General features: G+C 39.1%; 1 protein-coding gene across 3 annotated transcripts in view; it reads left to right on the top strand.

Moving 5' to 3' along the window:
• Positions 1-16,677, top strand: part of POU2F1 (POU class 2 homeobox 1) — a gene marked incomplete at its 5' end in the record, with an annotated part of 106,918 nt that overhangs the window by 68,508 nt on the left and 21,733 nt on the right. For 2 of the 3 annotated variants that reach the window (XM_082277581.1, XM_082277582.1), the window contains 4 exons: positions 1,870-1,923; positions 3,568-3,687; positions 5,369-5,548; positions 11,344-11,470. In XM_082277581.1, the coding sequence (XP_082133707.1) occupies positions 1,870-1,923; positions 3,568-3,687; positions 5,369-5,548; positions 11,344-11,470 (481 nt within the window). The remainder of the gene's footprint in view (positions 1-1,869; positions 1,924-3,567; positions 3,688-5,368; positions 5,549-11,343; positions 11,471-16,677) is intronic. The other variant, XM_082277583.1, reaches the window with a different exon arrangement.

The raw sequence follows: 16,677 nt of genomic DNA, 5'->3' as shown, positions 1-16,677 counted from the left end.
GTGCTGAACCAATAGGCTGTTGTAGGCTGCCTTTATGTGGAGAGAAGCTGACTAGTTTTCATGGGTTGCCAGTGTGTGTTTAACATGGAGACAGATACAGCTGTTCTGCAGAATTCTCTGTGTTTGTTTTAGTCTTCGTTTTGTTATATAGATTGACCCAGGACAGTAATTGGGTTTAGCACAGTGCTTTATCCTGCTTTGGAAATGTATTTATTTAAACAGTTGTCAGGATCTTTATAACTTCATGTTTGACAAAGTGTGATTCATTTCTTGAATCTGGTTCAAAAGAAAATCTCAGGTATTCTTTATTTGCCTGCAGGTGTGTGGGAATCTATTGTCAAACTGTCCTCTGCTAGTGAGGCTGCTGTTAGTGGGGTGTTATTCAACCTTAACACACAGTGCTTTGCTCTAGACTAATGCAAAATACTAGGCTGTAGACAGCATTCAGGTACAGCTTGATTTCTAATTTGGAAATGTTGGTTGTGTGGTGAAAGGGATGTCCAAATTGCATTCACAGAGATTTTCAGGAATATGCTGGCTGTACCTAAGCAATTTACATTTGTAGTCTTTTATGTGGTGTTTGTGTAATTTTTAAGTATTATTTTGAGTGTATCATTTGGATGGCAGGGTGGTGTTATTTAGTTTATTCTCTACTCTTAATCCATGTTAAAAGCACAGATTACGTCAGCTGTGTCAAACTGTATTTTGCTTCTGATGAGGAGGGGCTTTTCTGGGAGTGTTTGCTTAGATGTAGATCATGCTTAGTATGTCTAGTACGTTCACCTAAAGCAGTAGGAGATATTTCCAAGGTGACTCTTCCAAGGTTGCCTATTGAAAATATTCAGTTATTAATTTCATGTGCTGCAATTTTTTCTGTGCTTGAAAATATATGGACTCTTTATGTGGGAACATCTTTTTCTAGAGTCAAGAGTGCTTCATTTTGCTTTGCTTTATTGTATCCTTACCTGTCATCTGGTTTTCAAAGGAGCAGTGGTTTTCAAACATGGCCAGAGATGGAATTCTCTACAGGCTGTTACTCTGACCTTTGAAAGTGTTGGTAATTAATTACAGAGCATTCCTTCTTTATAACTAGGGGTGCTTGTAGAAACAAGGCGAGACTGATTAAAATGGGTTTCAGTAAATGAAAATATAGCATTTTTTGTACAGAGGAAATACTTCTTAGACATAAAAAAGCACTCCAAAAGTCTCACTTTATGAAGCATCCATTTTTCCTTGCTGCTCACCCACAAGACCTTCTTTGGGCCTGTTAACCACAAACATTGCATTCCAGTTTTAAGTATACCTGAATCGATACAGCCTTTGTAAAGTGTCTCCGGTCCTCTGTGTTGAGATCTCCTTTTCAGTGGCTGAGGGCTGCAAATACTTGAATGGGTTAATTTGAGGGAGAGTGGTTGTGCTCTGGGTTCCGTGCTGTGCACGTGCTTGCTCAAATAAGAAAGCTGGTGAGTGCAGTGTTGGGGTAAGACCCATTCTGAAATGTGAGTAGGAGGATGATGATGAGTAGAGCTTAATGCCCTGCCCTGAAGTCTGGATTTTTCCAACAGGAATAGGACTAGTTGGCCTGTCCACCCCAATATGGTTTGTTTCAACTCCATCCATGATAATATCTAGATCCTTAGGCAGGGATACCTTCAGTAAGAGGTAGATAAACAACATCATGGAAGAGTCTTACCAGGTCTGTTTCAGCCTGGAGTACAACCCCTATTTCACTGATTCAGGTGTTAGAGTGGCATGCATTGTGCTTGGGAGTTTTTGTTGGGATGTGGGTGGGGAAGATTGGGGGTTTTTTACATTGTTAGTTTTCTGTGGATTCTACATTATTTCATTTCCATTTTTGCACTGTTGTAGGTCCAGCTCGCTGGAACAAGTTTACAGGCTGCTGCTCAGTCCTTAAATGTACAGGTAAAGAGAGTTACCTTCTGCTGCTCATCCTTCTCTCATCCCAAACAGCATCAGTAGAGATAGTTCTTAACCTATGATATATTACTCTGTTTTTTCAGTCTGACTGGTTTTGCAAGTGATAGATATGAAGGAATAACAGTGTTACAGCTGTAAATCAGGTTCAGGATTTGTAAGCATTCAGACTCTGGAGCTGTTTAAAACACGGAGTGATCATAACTTAATGTTGAATTTTAGTCTGGTGTAGTATCATGAAAACCTTAAAACTCCAGGAATATTTCATGTTCTTCTGTTTATTAACTTGCTTTAAACACACAGCAAGGATTACTTTGCAAATTGTCCTTACTTCTAGTAATTGAAAATAGGAATATAATGTACCAGTAACTGCATAATGTGGCTGGTTTCGACTGCTTGTTGAAATAACACACAGTGATTTCAAAGTAAGTCAGAGAAATTGTTGTTTAGTAATGTACATGAGACAACAGAGCTTTCAAACTTTTCTGTGATGCTGAGCACTTCAGTTTATCTGTTAACATTCTACTTCCTCTCTGTACTGTATTAAGGGGCAAGGGATGCAGTTTTAATGAAAACCGGTTTCAGTATTGCTTGTTATTAAAGAACGTAGGTAGTGCATTACATGAAATGCAATAGAATGTGGACCCACTTATACATAATAACAATTTGGAAAGAAGAGGAGGTATAGTGACCTTCCTTTCTAAGAGGAAGGAGGCAGAAAATTGCCTTGGTTGCCATGGTAAACTTCCATCCCTGAGAGAGATGTTGGCAAACAGGCTGTATCTCCAGTGCAGAATGTTTACAGTCCTGCGCTGTAATTATCGCTCAATGACTGGCAGAATTAATCAGAGCCTTTATGTTAATTAGCCCCCTCTGCAGTCCCCAAAACAGGTGGTGGAAAATATGCAAATCTATGCAGAATTGTAATGTTCTGCATAACCAGTTTTAATTATCATAAAACTCTCTCCCCCTCTTCATGCACTTGCATTTCCTCCTTCATGTCTTCACAATTTCTTCTGTTTAAAAAGCAAACAACCAAACCACAAAAATAAATCAAAATAAACTTGAATCTTTTAAAATAAAGTGTTATTCAATTAAATAAATGCTTTGAGTATATAAAAGCACTGTATATATTATATGTTTTGCTGTAAGTAGAGAAACCTGTGAGGATTTTTCAGAAAGGTTCTGTATAAGCCAACAGTATGATGACTTAGAGGTAGGTACAGGATGGAGATAGAGAAAATGGAAACACAATCTCCTTTCCCTCGTTCCATTGTTCAGGATTTTAGGCAATGAATAATTTTAACAACCTTCTCTTTCTTTATGGTGAAAGGTAGCGTCAGCTTCAGTTGCATGGCGTAAAATGAAATGAGACCTGAAAATAATGTCAGAGACTTAGAGGAGACCAGAGAGTCTCTTTGTTTTGTTTAAGCTGCATTACCTACAGACGTGTTTGAGCAGTCGTAGCTGAGATGGTGGGCACACAGAGCCGTTGCTTAAACACACTCTTAAAATAAACCCAAGGGCTTTTTGTATGCAGATGAAAGATTTTTATTGTGCAGTGTTGAGATAGCAGTGTTATACATTAACATCTGTTTTACACTATAAAGAGTTGTATTTTTTTTTGACTAGTCTAAATCTAATGAAGAATCTGGGGACTCTCAGCAGCCAAGCCAGCCTTCCCAGCAGCCTTCAGTGCAGGCGGCCATACCCCAGACCCAGCTCATGCTGGCCGGAGGACAGATCACCGGGGTAAGAGTTACCCAGGGATGCTGCAGTCCCACACAGCTGTCACTGAGGGGCACTGCAATTTCCTTTAACGTAGGGAGAAACTTCAGTGGAGGTGGTGACAGAAAATATTTTCCTAAAATATTAAGCAGACTATAATATTTGGGGTTTGTCAAAAAGTATTTGCATCCAAACAATAACGACAATGAAGAATTCTTTTTCTCTGTTCTCAGTATCCCTTTTTGATCTGCAAAGAAGTTAAAACCTGTTGTGTGTGCAAATGAGACAGTCATTGATGTCATGAAGAAGAATTAAAACTTTTTTTCAATATTAAAATAAGGCATGGGAGAACAAGACTAAATCTTACAGCTGGGTGAAGAACAAAAATTATGGGAATTGTTAATTTTTCCTCTTCTCAAAAATATTTCTTTTTAAGTAACTCTATTAGTACTTTTCTTAAGCCTGTTCAACCCTTTTGTTTTAACCTACCAGTTTTGAGGAGTTTTGCAAAGCTTTGGGAGTAAATATGGCATAATTGTTGGTTTAGACTTTCTAGTGTTTCTGAATTGTTGTAAGGCTTTCAGTCATTGCAAAAAAAGAGCAAGTTTTGTGAATCGGCTAGGTTGAAGAATTTGCTTCCATATAATCAGCTTTGTAATATAAGAGTTTGTGTGTTAATAAGCTTAGGGCAGTTGCTCCAACAATGTGTTTATGATTTGAAGTGCTAGGTTAGGTCAGCCCTACACTTGCATGAAATGACTTCTTAATCTCAGGCTCAATTGTTAAATCTTCTCTTATGTTAGTATGTAAATAGATAGCCTATTTAGTTTTCAGTTAAGCATTGAAAGTTTTAAAAGTGAGACTGTTTCGATGTGTTGTTAAAACCTGGCATGTTTCATTATTTTTTGCATTCTCAAAAAATACTGGTTTTAATTCATGATTGTTTGCTGTAGTGAAACATTCAAAATTTCAGGCCCATGCAGATATTGGTTGTAGTAAATATGGGCATCGAGATTCATTTACATGTAAAGGAGAGACTGCTGCCACCTGTTCCACAGAGATAATATGTGTTTGGGAAAGGGAAGGGATGTAAAGTTGCCAACTCTATTCTATTAAAAAAAAAAAAAAAGCAGATGGGGAGACTTGGAGAGAAACAAATGGAGCTCATGTTCTTTACTTATATCTTAGGGCATAATGGAAATGATGGAATATGGCAGGGATTCATGCTAATGTGAAGCAGCTGGGGTGTTATCAGTTTGTTCAGTAGCCACAGCCAGCATTCCTGCTTCACATTCATCTGGCTAATCACTTGCTGTTCTGCTGGGTGTAAATTTCCTTTCAAATCCTGGCAATACTGATTCTTTTCTTTTGCTTGCTACTTAATTGCTTTTTGCCTGAAACTCCTGGTAGAGTTGCAAAGAAGACTTAGGACCAGAGTTAGGTTCTGTAGGTTCCAGTAAGTTTCCAGTAAGTGCAGATGTCGGCGGTTGTGCAGTTTGGTTTGTGTCAGGCCTGTGGTAGGCTGGTTCCTTCCCACACTGGGCTGAGTAGCCAGCTGTCCTTCCTTAAGGCCAGAGCCCTTGGCAGAATAGCAGAATAGTCCTAGGGTTGCCTGATTAATATCATAGTACTGAGCTATCTAATGACTTTGTAGCTGAAGTGGCTCTTCCCATTATTAATGGCTGTGTTTTCTAATTGTTTATAGCTCACGTTGACGCCAGCCCAGCAACAGTTATTGCTCCAACAGGCGCAGGCCCAGTTGCTGGCGGCTGCAGTGCAGCACTCGGCCAGTCAGCAGCACAGCGCTGCTGGTGCCACCATCTCGGCCTCTGCTGCGACGCCGATGACGCAGATCCCTCTATCTCAGCCAATACAGATTGCACAGGTGAGCCTTGAGGCTTGAGAGGGTGGAAAACAAAAGAGGTTTGACTGATTGCACCATTCGAATAAAATTTGTTGTTCCTCACTCAGTGAGTTTCTAGAGTCCTCGAGTATTGTTAGTCTTTCCTCGTGCATCTTTGGATGATGAGGTTGAAATTTGATAGTCTTAGCAAGGAGTGTGTGCCAGCTGCTCCTCAGTTCCACTGAGCTTCAGAGTTTGTACCAGAATGAGTAGATGCTGTGTATTCTGAATTTTCCTCCTTGTAGTTAGCGTGAGAAAGGAGAAAAAGGGGTATGGAAAGATGCCCATAGAAATTGCACTTGTTGAGACCTGTGTGGATGGGAAGTGATGCCTGTGTATCACAAAGGATGCTTGTGAGGCCCAAATGGTGCTTGTTAGAAGTAAAATGATAGAGCTGAAGAACAGCAGTTTGGCTTGACCCATTTGTGTGCTGTTTTGGCTAGGTGTTTAATGCTCAGAGTTCAATGACAAAGAATGGGCACTCCTGTGCATCTGGAGAAGAACTTGGAGAATGAGTCTGGTGTTGGAATCTGTCCAGTCCCATGGTCTGGTACTAAAGTCTTGTTAATTCTGAAGAACTGTTTGCTGTGGATGTTCTGCTTACTAGAAGCAGTAAGGAACTTCCTGGGTGCTCCAGGATTGGCTTAATTCAGTTTGGAGATTGCAGTGCCACTGTGTGCCTAGTGTATGTAGTGTGGAAAATCCTGAGACTTGTGGACAACACTAATCAAATGTGCAGCTTAGATATATTGAGTCCTACGAGTAGTGATTGTCGTGCTCATGCTGAGGTCCATCTTTCCATAGATTAAGGTTCTTGGTACATAATAACCAGTTTGATCAGTCCAGCTGTGCAAAGTGTGTGGGGTATATAATCCTCAAAGTTACTGTTTCTTAGAGTGAGCAGGTTCTTTAAGACTGTCTGATGCTTTCTGTTCAGGCTGTTTTCTCTTGCATGTAAGCGGGATGAAGTGTCTAAAAAGTGAACATGAAGTCTGATTACGGACAAGAATGGAAATGTCGCGATTGTCTGTGAAGTCCAGTGGTGAAATGTGCAATCCTTTACTGTGCTGGTCCACATAATAATAGCCTGGCTGTACTATCAGGTTTTCATTAGCTGAAGTGATGAATTTCTGTGGTGTTTGTCTAGAAGTTCTGACCTCTCTGGCTGTCCTTAGAGAGGCCAGAGTGGTGCCATCCTGTTTTTAAAAGGCCAGTGCCGATGTTGCTATGTTGATGAGATTCCTCCCAGTGAACCTCTTGTTGCATTGTGAGAAGTCATATCACCAAATAACACCTCTTTTAGCAGAGGATTCCTCTTCACTGACATGACATGGAGATGACTGAAGGATGTAGCATTCAAGGAAGCTTGTAATTCTCAAGATCCTACCTTAACTTTGTTGAGACTGTCTGTAGGCACTAATACAGACAGATTTCAAGAAGAGAATGGAGATTGTCCTTGTCAAGGAAGTTGTTGGTCGTAGCTTCTAACATCTTCCCATGCATCTGTCACAGAGCTCCCATTTGATGGGATGTGAGTCTTTTAACCTAAATACAAGTAATCCATAGGCTTCTTGTCTTCCTGGTGTGCAGCTTAAGATAGCAAGGTCTGCTTCACTGAAGTGTGGTGGACTAGAATTTAATATTAACAAAATCTGTACTGTGAACTTTATGGCCTTATGTTTGTCAAATAGGCCACCAAAGCAGTGGATACCAATGGGATCTGTGTGTGAAATGTTTCTAATCCTGCTCTCCCACTCCAGTGGGAAGCTCTGAAAATGTGTGAAGCATTTACAATTACTAGTTTTGTACTGGCTTTTTCTCCAGAACTTAGAAAATCTTCAGAGAGTGTTTGAGAGGAGTTGAAAAGATCAGGCATGTGCTGTCAAATAAGAGTTTCTGAAGGCAGCATTGTCTGATTTGTGCACGAGTGATCTAAAGGCTCTCTGAAAAATAGGATGTAGTTGCCACATGCAGAACAAATTAAAGTTGTACTTGTTTTCTGATGTTTCTAATTACTTAAATGTTTGAATTTACAATTAATGTCTTTTAGGATGGGTTATTTTGATACATAAATGAGCTTGGTTGAATCTTGTTATCTGCTCCTTACGATGAAAGTGCAGGGCATAAATTGTGCAGGTGTTGGATATAATTTGAGGTACTTACAGAAAACATGCACCGTCTAGGTTCGTAGGTAGATAGCACTATACTTTTTGATCCATCTTGGCAAGGATTTGTAAGCAGTGCTCAGCTTTGTTTGTGTTGCTATTGTAAACATATAGCTGATTATACAAATAGCTGAATGTTTGTTTTAATTGATGATTTTTGAATAATTGATTAGCTGGCAGGGCTCTGCAGCAGGAGGATTACCATATTTATTTTAATTAACTAATTGCAGAAGCATGAGATCTTTAATGTGCACTGCAGTTCATGTAAGGTTTCTGCTGCTGCAGCCTGGTGAGGAGCTTGTGTTGCTCCTGGGCTGCTGTAGGGTTGACACTAAACATTTGTGTATCAACTTAAGGGGTTCTTTATAAACTTCTTTGTTTTCAGGATCTGTGCTCTGTATTTATATGATGTAAATCTCAAAATGACACAGATGCTTAAGTTTGTGCTGAAGCTGTAATTGGAAATAATGGCATTGAATTTAGAAATTTAGATGATTTTTTTTTTTTACGACAAAAAATCTTCCTCACACCAAGACATAGCACTTGACAGATTATTCTGCCGAGGTAGGATTTGGATTGTTTTGATCTTTCTAAATTGCTAGGCAGCACCAGAAGACATGCATGTCTCCCTGAAAGTCTTTGCATCTCTTTCTATGTGCTTGTGCTAGCATACAGATTTTAACACTGAGGAAGAAAGATCAGTGTAGGAAAACAGTGTCAGGTTTGTTCATGTGGTTGCTGTTGGGAGATTTATTGTAATGGTATAATTAACTAAATAATAAAACTTTCCCAAGGTGGAAATAAAGTTGGATTTCAAATGCATTTAAGGGGCTGGAAGGGCTATTTAGCAGTGATTAGCCTTGGAGGTATCATTTTCATTTTGCGTTGCAGAATTATATTTCTGTATTTAAACAAGGCTTAGCCAACATACCATTTACCAAGGCAGATGCACAGAATAAGATTGCTTATATCAGTTATCCCTGAGGCCTCAATTTAAAAACAGTTTTCTCATATTAAAGTGTAAGAGCCTGATGATAAGAGCTGTCATGTCTTAGCTGGGTAGCCGGTGTTATGAATACTATAGTCTTAAACAAAAAGCTCTCCTCCTTTGATCTTACAGATACACTGCCACTGTTTCTTTGTATTCTTTCTTGCGTGTAACTCCATCTCCTGTGGGGGGTGCTTTAAATCATCTGAGATCTCTTTGGTCATCTTGGGTGATTTCATTTGTTTGCTTTTGGTGGGAGAGGTCCTTAACCTGTCTGTTCTTCCATTGATATTTTTTCTTCTGCAGTGTCTTCCCAACTCTTCCTTTTGTGTTTCTGTTTTCTCTCTTATCTACCTTTATTTTCATCCTGCAGCCTCTCTTTATTTCCTTTTCTTCCACCCAGTGTTAGCAACCTTAGTCTGCTTGCCCGGATCTTTCCATTTCTGTTTTTAACTCACATCCATTCCAGTATGAGCCCCCTCTGAGCCAGAGGGTTAGCATGATGTGCAGAGGTAACCAGCTGAGCATTGAAAATCAGTGAATAAATGAGTGGAGATCCATGTTGTGTTGAGATCAAGAAGTAAGAGGTTTTGGTAGCAGTTCTGACCAATGTGGTATTAGGATATGAAATCATGAGAAACATGGAGTTCCAGGATAAAATTGGAACAGTTATTTCTCTCTTTCAAGAAGGAAATTGGCCTTGATTTCATAGGAATGGTTGCATTATTTCAGAAATTTTCTGAAAGCAAGCAATACTATTGACTTTAAAACCACTTTTTTGCTTATGGGCACTTTTTGAGTTTTCCCATTCTCTTATGAGATGGAAGTTTCCGTTTCTTAAAGAGCATCGCTTGATCAATCCATCTGGTGTCTGTCTACCATATTATTACACTGCATGCTTTTGACTTTACAGGGCCAAGTAGCCCAAGTGATTGATGGCCAGTGTCTGTGTAATGCAGGTTAAGTAGACATTTTCTTATAATGCGTGTCTATGGTCTCATAAATCAGTGGACTCCCTATTTTTTTTTCCCTAGTCTTCATTTCTGACATTCCCCACCCCTCATCTCCAGAAGAAGATTGTTGCAACTTTCTGGTTAGTTTTAACAGATTTAAAATAATGTAAGGTCACAGATAACAGCATTGTGTAAGAAAGAAGTTCTCCTTGTCAGCCTGTCTTGACTTCTCATCTCTGTCTCCGCTGCTGGCAGTGAATGGTTTTTCCCATCCTCTGGCTGAGGAGGTTGTGGGAGTGCTCAGTAACCTGCATCAGTCCAGGGAGCAGCTTAAGGAGCAGCTCTTTGTTACTCTGGTTCACTTGAACTTGAGTGTGTTTGGGGCTGTGTGAACTTGAGCAGCTCCAAGCAGCCATACCGGGCACTGTTTCTGGCACCACTGCACCTGCACAGGGTTTCTCTGCAAATGGGTACCTGAATAATAACTTCCCTGAAACAGAGCTTTGGGAGAGTCTTCTTGGCTGCTTGGTTTAGTTTGTTTATTGGGAGGTTGCAAGTGTGGGAAATATTTCATTCAGGCTTTTATCCACCTCTTGGTGAGTATGTTGAAACAGGTTCTTCCTGGGAAGATGGAAAAATCCGACACGCGTGTTTAGATCGTTTTCATGGATTACCACTGTTACGTTGGCTGACTTTGCAGTGTGTTTTTTAAATTTCAGTTGCTCTTGTTATTGTCCTGTTTGGAGATGAAAAGGAAAAAGGCTAGTTAGGGAGAACAATATTTTTAAGCAGTTCTTTATGTTTTCATTCTCCAGCTAAATGTCAAGTTGAAGCATTTTTCTTGAAAACTCAGTTTCTCAGAGATTAACATTTTACATTGAGACCAGTCATTTAATTATAGAAAATTAATAGTCCTGAATGGTTTAAATACATAAAAGTAGGGTTCTCCAATAATGCAGTGTTTTGGATTATTCCTTTTAACCTTTAATTATAGTCATATCTATTAAGCTTATTGTAATTTGTTTCAGAACAAATCAAATATATTTACTTATTGAGTTAGCTACTTTCTGAAATTCGAACTGAACAACCAGAGTGCAAACAAGGAATCCATAGCATTTTGCTTTCCTGTTGTTGATTCAAATGGTAATTGCAAGCTGTTGTTACGAAAAAAAAAAGCTCCCAGCTAATATGCTTGATATGTAGCAGAGTTCCATCCTCAAAAAATAAGTTCGCGAAATCTGTGTGCTGATAAGTTTAATGTATTTGAAAACTCCTGAATTTTGGGGGGAAGGGAGATTGATTTGTTTGTTTGTTTTCTTTTGTTTTGATTTTAAAGCAGAATTGTGCTGGATATACTTTGCTGGTTTATTTAGTAAATAACTTTGGTTTTATGAATGAGAGTGATATTCAAATTGCCATTCTAAAGGATGTTCAGTAGCAGGACTGCTGTGTTTGACATCCACTTTTTACCTCTAAATGTTAGAGCATAACTGGCTGATAGGAAATCTTATATTGGGAATCATTGCTGACTGAAATGTCTAACACACAGCTTTCTTTTCTTTTTTCTTTTTTCTTTTTTTTTCTTTTTCTTTTTCTTTTTTTTTTTCTTTTTTCCATTTTCTTTTTTTGTCTTCTCTCTCTTTTTTTTTTTCCCCTTCCCGTTTCCTTAAGGATTTGCAGCACTTGCAGCAGCTTCAGCAGCAGAATCTCAACCTGCAACAGTTTGTGTTGGTGCATCCAACAACCAACTTGCAGCCAGCACAGTTCATCATCTCACAAACGCCGCAGGGGCAGCAGGGTAAGTGCTCCTTGCCAGAAAAGCAAATCATACATGGCTTTTTTAGGGGACAAAGTGAAACTCAGGTGGTTCATACCAATGCCCAGCCATCTCCCAAGCAGTGGCTTCCAGCCAGCTTTTCCCCCCTGGTTTTATATCCTAAGGATGAGACCACATGGTGTGGAATATCCCTTTGGCCAGTTTGGGTCAGCTGTCCTGGCTCTGTCCCCCACCAGCTTCTTGTGCCTCCCAGCCTGCTTGCTGGTGCATTGTGTGAGAAGCTGAAAAGTCCTTGACTCTGTAAATATTGCTTGGCATTAAGTGAAACATAAGTGTGTTATCAACATTGTTTTCATCCAAAATCCAAACCACAGCACTGTACCAGCTATTAAGAAGAAAATTACCTCTTCTCTTGGTCAAAACCAGGACAGACTGGAAAAAGATGACAAAATCAAAAGTCCATGTGGGAGTCTGGAGAAGTACTTAAGCCTAAAGAGCATACAATGAATGTTGTCATAAACTGAAATAATAATTAACACCTTGGGAAAAGAGCTAGAATGCTGGATTTGTGTAACAGCACTTAAAATAATATTTTGGCAATGCACGGGGTATGACTTGCATGCCAAAGACAAACAAGGCAGTGGTAGGTGGTTCTGTGTCAGAGCAGTTAAGATGTTGTACAGCAGCTTTGTTCTGAGGACTGATGTGTTCAGGCTGCCATGCATCACGGTGCTGATTGCACCCCATTTGTTGATGCCCACGGAAAACTGCATTTAGCCATGGCTTCTTATGCTGATATACTCCAATGGTCTTTTTTCCCCCCTTTCTCTTCTACATGAACTCTACTCAGTTGTTCAGGTCTGGTAATCCAAAGATTCTTGCTCAGAAGGCAAATCCTGTTATGCTTGAAGAGTCCTGCAGAGCTTGGCTGTCCTATAAAGCAGCTCTTTGCACCTCATTTTCTTCTGTTCCTTTCAATTCTTTCATGCATCATTCCTTCTTACATACTATGACTTGGATAGAACTGGCTTTCCATTACACTGAAGGGCTCTTACTGTCTGAATGCTCTCACATTTGAATAAAGGGTTAGTCAAAATTAACTTCCTTTTAATAGGACTTGATTTAAGAGTGATTTTATACCAGCACTGGTAGAAAATGGCTTAAAGGCTAGTCATGGAAGCATTTAGTGATGTGTACTTACTGTTTTCTTAAAATGAAGCAGAACTTGTAAACTTAACATATTGTACTAGAAGAAATCAAACCACTAAAATTTAGTTCAAGAATTCTTTAAAATAGGTGATTGGTGGTTTTTTGGTGGTTTTTTGTTTTGTTTTGTTTTTTTTTTTTTTTTGTTTTTTTTTTGTTTTTAAAATAAAATCTTTTAAGAAAACAGCAAGCACAAAAGCACTGTTTTGAAAAACTCATTGGTATTGACGTCTGCCTACATTTTTCAACTAAATTCTGCTGGTTTTCTAAAATATCTCTGAAGATGCTTTACAAAAAGGAAAACTAAGAGTAGCAAATAGTATTCATCTCCCAAAAAGAGTTGTTTGCATTACAGAAGAGAAGCAAGGCTTTCTTGTTTGTTTAAAATCTCTGAAGTAGAATAAGTACTAGATGAGATTTTCATAGTACCTTTTCCAGAGGCCATCACTGCAAAATTATTTCTTCAGTACAATTTAAGACCTGCATATTGCTGTCATCGGTGACGCAGTGTAGCTAGAGACATCATGTTTTACTGGTAATGGGCAGCCTGGACAACTGAATAGCTCAAAAACGTAGGAAGATTTATATGCTGAATTGTGACCATAGGCCATTAGTGTGTGACAACCTTCCAAACTGAAATGCTTGAATAGATCTCATTTTCTTCATGAGCACTCAATGATAAAGCAACATGTGTGTCATAATACCCCTTATATCACTTTCTGATATGGTTTTTTTGCAGTATTTCATGGTTATTGTTAGAGGATCTCAAACAGTACATTATTATTTATGAGAAAGATTGAGAAAGTGTGTATTTTCATTTTGTTATTTGCTGTTGCAGCTGACTTTTCCATGTTGTTCTTGTCCTATTGCTCCATTAGTCAACTTCATAAAATAAAAAATATTCTGAAGAAACTAGCATAGAGTTTTCTTCAAAACCAATGGCATTCTAATTTTTTTTTTTGATGCTTCATTGGTACTGCATGGAGATTTATATATGTACACATTTGATAACTAACATGAAAATTCAGATTTGTGTATAGATTATGTATTCTGGAAGAAATTTCTTGCTTTACAGACTACGCTACATATTTTGTGTATGCCATGTAGTCATGTAAATGAGAAACACTGTTTTTAAAATGAGAAGAGTTTTGAGGGAAACAAGTGAAGAATAGTGTCACTAAACAAGATTGTAGAAGATGTAAACACTTGGTGAAGAAAAGTGTTTTACTTGAAGAGGCAGAGAGGTACAGAGCACTGCAGTTATCAGCAATTGTATTTAGATTCTTAAAGGGGTTGAACTTCGTGACCTGAGATCCGACTTCTGAAAAAATTTAGGAAATTCAATACCTAAAATATTTATCAACAATCAGGATGTTATTCTACTGTCTTTCTTCAACACACACATTATAGCTCCCAGCAGCAGATAGGAAATTTTCCCTATAAATCCACTATCATATGTCTAATATAGTCACCTTTTTCCGCATGATTTCTGGCTATTTAGGGGTTTATATGAAACAAATTTTAAAGTTCCCATTTTTCATGGCTGGTAATTGTTAACATCATAACTGAAGGCGTTGTTTCAAGCCTCAGCAGATATGCAGAAGATTGAATGGAAATAGAAATTTAGAACGTTTTCTTATTCAGAGCAACTGTTGTTCATATTATTGTTAAAGTCACCAGCAGGAATGTAGCACCTTGTAATGTCTTTATACCTCTTGTATCTGTTCTTCTATCTAATAGAGCCGTCTCTAGAATAATCAATTTAACATCCCTTACTACAATTAGAACTGCGTCTTAAAAATATTACCCTCATCAGGCGACTGTTCACCTTTTTACTCGTGAGATATTGCTAATAAAAATCTTATCAGTAAAAATCTGAATGGAGGGGGAAATGGTGCTGCATTTAGTATAAATTAATATTGTTAACAGGAGTTGTCGAGATCTAAGAGTGTGTCACAATGAGTTTTAGAAATAGTACTTAAAAAGAAAATATCCAGAAAAGCAAAGGTGGAAGACAAGCTTCTAATTAGCTTTAAACATTGAAACTGGGTCTACCTATTCTCAAGTTAATGCTATTTATTATTAAAGACTGTCTTAGTGATTTCATTTTTTTTATTGTTAAGTTGCCTGGGATGATGATAGCAGGCCAGATCCAGTCCTGTTTTCTTCTTTCATATGTGTTATACAGACTTTGAGACCTCACTCATGTGAAAGCTGTTGTAAATGGCTTTGTCTTGCAAGCTAACTTTTAGTGAGAGGACGAACAGCTTTGGCAGAGATAAAGCAGTCAAGTTCTTACATGAAAAAACTCACTCTTTTGGGAGATCAGTTTGGGATGAATTATGTATTATGCTTCTGGGCCAACTTTTTAAAAATTATGCTGAAAAAGCCTGTGCTTGAATGTTTGTTTTATCTTTTGTTTAATTTTAGATAGAACTGAACCCCAGATCAGTCCTTGGGGACTGTTGGCTGGCAGGAAGAGTTTTTTGACTTGGACCATTATTCATGCTACTCTTAGACATTACAGGAAAAATCCTGAATGATGATAGATATATTTACTTTAAGTATTAAAAAAGAAATTAAGTGCTTCCAAACTATCATACTTTTGCATAGGTCCGTATCTGCCTCTATGCAATTATTCTTTTAGAGTGTCACGTAGGTGATTTGTGTGCCATATTTAATGCAATAATACCACTGTGCTCTCAAAACCCAGGGCAGAGGGTTAGGAATACAACCTCTGTAAAGTACACAAGTACAATATCAGCTTCTGTAGGTACAAAAAAATCAGGTGGGTTGGAAGGGACCTGTAGAGACCAGGTAGAATTGTTCTAAGCAGGTCCAATTACAGCAGGCATTTAGCAACTCAGCCAGTTGAATCTAATGTGTCCAAGGATGGAGTTTCTGCAACATTTTCAAGTACCTGCCCCAATAGTTGACTGCTATCGTGTTTAAAAAAAAAAATAAAAATTTTCCTATATCTAGTTGGAGTTTTCCATGTTCCGATATCCACTGCATCTCGTTGCAGTGTATCCTTGAGAAGAGTCCATTTCTGTCTTTGAAGAAAGCAGTAGGATCTCACCTTAGTCTTATCAGGCTGAACAAATCAGCTCACTTAACCTGCTCCAGCTTGTTAGCCACCCTCGTGGACCTTGGATGTACAAAATCCAGGATGTCTTTGTGCCTTGTACTGGGAAACCCAAAGCTGACAGCAGGACTTCAGCTGTGGTGTCACAGGTGCCAAATGAAGGGGGAGAAGCACAACCCTTGAGCTGCTGGCTGCACTCCTGTGTGTACAGCCCAGGATGTGGTTGGCTGTCTATTGCAAAGGCACACTGCTCATGGTCATCATATTGTCCTCTAGGACCCCCAGGACTTTTTCCTGTGGGACTGCTTTCCAGCCAGCCAGTGCCGACCCTCTATTGCTGCACGGGGTAATTCCAGCCCCCATGAAGGACTTGCATTTTCCTGCATTGATTTTCATGAGGTTCCATTTGTCCAGACCCTGACTTCTGGCCTGTTGACCACTTCCCCATATTTGGTATTGTCCACAAACTTGCTGAGAATATATTTTGTCCCATCAGCCTTCTTGGTAATAAAGATGTTAAGCAGTATTGGTGCCAGTATGAGTCTATGGAAATAGCATTGTTTGAAATGCCAGTATCTCAGCAGGGGCCTGAGAGGTGTGGGTTTGCTGAGAAAAGGCAGTGCTATGGGCTCCATAAGTTAATTCACTGAAGTTATTTTGGACCTCAGTGGTTTCTTCTCAGAAGAGAGATGAAGGAGAAGTTTAGACTGGTGCAAGTCGTATCTGAAAAGAACACAACTGCAGCTGCCCCCCCATGAGAGCCAAGGACTGCCCAAGGTGTGTGCATGGCAACTGCCTGAAAGAGCTGTAATCAGGGGGAGAGACACGTTGCCAAAACAGCCCAGCTGCTTTCCCCATCCCCTCACCATTGCTTCAGTCAGCTGCAGGTTGAACTGACTTGTTCTGTCTCCAGTTTCTGCCTGAGACACCTTGTGTC

Source organism: Coloeus monedula (assembly GCF_965178545.1).
Source record: "Coloeus monedula genome assembly, chromosome: 3".
Taxonomy (NCBI): Eukaryota; Metazoa; Chordata; class Aves; order Passeriformes; family Corvidae; genus Coloeus; species Coloeus monedula.
The sequence above is the reverse complement of the archived record's forward strand: the minus strand, read 5'-3'. Positions and strand labels throughout refer to the sequence as shown.